Source organism: Triticum dicoccoides, chromosome 2A, assembly GCF_002162155.2.
Source record: "Triticum dicoccoides isolate Atlit2015 ecotype Zavitan chromosome 2A, WEW_v2.0, whole genome shotgun sequence".
Lineage (NCBI taxonomy): Eukaryota > Viridiplantae > Streptophyta > Magnoliopsida > Poales > Poaceae > Triticum > Triticum dicoccoides.
This window is the reverse complement of record NC_041382.1, coordinates 388,547,458-388,549,779: the sequence shown is the minus strand read 5'-3', so window position 1 is coordinate 388,549,779 and position 2,322 is coordinate 388,547,458. Positions and strand designations below refer to the sequence as shown.

Here is a 2,322-nt window from a genome sequence, read left to right as displayed (position 1 = left end):
GGCGGCAGGCAGGGGCGTCTCGGAGGGGCTAGAGGATGGGAGCGGAGCTAGGCGGGAGTGGAGCCATCACCATGAAATCTTTATCAGATGACATTCTTGTAAACTGTAGGGTTGAACAAGAATGTGTTATTTCTATCTAGTTCTGGAACTGTAATCTTTAGCAACAGAGAGGAAGCTGTTGCTGGTTTCAAAAAGGAAACTGAAAGAAAATAAAAAAGCAAGTCGTAATTGACCCTTTCCAACTTCTACTCCTTATAATGTACTCCCCCTGTCCTATAAATATAAGATGTTATTACAACCAATATACTACCTCCATTCCTAAATACTAAGACGTTGGGGCAGTTTAATCTAAACTGCCCCAACTTATTATTATTTAGGAATGGAGGTAGTATGATATAAGATGTTATTACAACCAATATACTCATATACTGGTTGTAATAACGTCTTATATTATGAGACGGAGGAGTATTTCACCTATTTCAAGATAAATGTGGGAGCATTACCTCCTTCAGTGAAGGAGAAGAATGCAAACCTTCAGCAGCATAATGCTGTTATCCCCATTCATTTGCCAAATGCCCTTCATATTAATTTTGAGCAGCTGATGCTCGCTTAGTACCTTCAGTTCCAGTAACCTCCCAATGTTGGGTTCGTGGTATTAGCTTTGCCTTTTGCAAATATAAGATGCCTTTTCATGGAAATTTTAGCTACCGTTGGGACTTCCCTGCTGTTTGGTGCCCAACGGAATTTTCGCCATTTAGAGTCCTTTTAAAACATTTGTTTTGTTGTTATAAGAAGGGTTTAATTACCTTGAGTTGTCACCTTAGCTGTTTGGTTTTGTTGTGCAGCTGTGATGGAGACAGAAGGGTTTAATTACCTGGAGGAGACTTGCCCATCCTTGCTGTCTGATTTGTTAGCAACCGTCGCAGTAGTGGATGATGATCCTTCATCTGTTAACCGGAAAAGGGGAGTTTGTATCAACGAAGATGTGAATCCCGTTGAAAGCGTTGAGGCTAGTGACAGGCGCACCCGCAGGAGGGTTTAGGCGGAGGCTGTCAACTAATGTAGCTATTTGCTGTCTCCCATGAATTTTACTATGGCTGGAGTTATGTCAAGTGCTCTGTGACAGGAACTATGATTTGGGTGAGAGCAACTTGTGAATAATCTCCAGCATTGACGGCTTTCTGTGGCATTAGTTGCAACTCTGCCTGTTCATTGACATATTGTATGCTGTATTTAGGTACTCCCTCCGTAAAGAAATATAAGAACATTTATAGATCACTAAAGTAGTGATCTCAACGCTCTTATATTTCTTTACGGAGGGAGTAATAAGTAATGCTGGATTCCACTGCTTTTCAAGATGGTTGTTTTCGAAATGAATGAATCTAATAAGGTAAGTTTCTATACTATGTCCAAATTGATTTTCCTCCCTTCGGGATTTTTTGGGGCTCCCGGTTGGTTTTCCTCGGTTTGATGTATGTAATTTGGGGACATGGGTGCATCGTGTTGAAGTGTATACATGGATTGTATAGTTCTTTTCATAAGTTTGGACTTTTGGTTGTCTTTTGTAATTTATTTAAAAATTGATGTATTTGTGCTGGTCAGTGCATGAAAGCCTAACCCTCTTGAGGCTTTCTTTTTGATCGCTTTGTTTTGTTTAGTCTACCAATGGTTCTAAAATACTCGCTCCGTCCCATAATATAAGATCATTTCTGAATAGGTGCCATCTGACTGTAGCGGGCCAAAAAACAGCCCTGATTGTCGTCAGATGTGCAGTTCCTGGCTGCCTGACCCTCTCATGTTTTCCTTTTGCTTTCCCTCCCTCCTAGCAAAGCTTGTGCGGCACATGGTTCCTCCCTCTGGTGGTTTGTGTGTTCCCGCTGCAGCAGCCCTCTTGTGGCAGCCATTGCTGCAACATCGTGCATCCAACTCAGTGCGATTGTGGCAAAAAATGCGTTGATCCCCAAAGTGCCGGCTTGCAGTGGCGCCGAGTGCTTCGTCCCGAGGGCCGGCCTTAGAGCATCTCCAGTCGTTGATCCCCAGGGGGTCGCTTGAGGATGAGCCGGCGTAAAAAATCGACGTGGGGGCGAGTTGGTCCCTAGCCGCCGGCCCCAGGGCCGCCTTCAGGTGCGTTTAAAAAATAAAAGTATATAACAAATTTCGGCAAAGTTCGGCGAAGTTTGGCTAAACACGACAAATTTCGTTCAACTTGAGCATATAGTTCGACAAAGTTTACGGATTTTCATTACGTAGCAAATATATAAATATAACACCCACGATGTGGTTATATCTCCCACGTGTCGAGGCACGACTTAGAGGCATAAC

General features: G+C 43.1%; 1 protein-coding gene across 3 annotated transcripts in view; it reads left to right on the top strand.

The window, feature by feature from the left end:
* The window catches only part of LOC119354647 (BTB/POZ and MATH domain-containing protein 3-like), a 15,322-nt gene extending 13,899 nt beyond the window's left edge, over positions 1-1,423 (top strand). For all 3 annotated transcript variants that reach the window (XM_037621375.1, XM_037621374.1, XM_037621373.1), the window contains one exon: positions 846-1,423. In XM_037621375.1, the coding sequence (XP_037477272.1) occupies positions 846-1,042 (197 nt within the window). In that variant the 3' untranslated portion in view covers positions 1,043-1,423. The remainder of the gene's footprint in view (positions 1-845) is intronic.
* Positions 1,424-2,322: the final 899 nt, after the last annotated feature.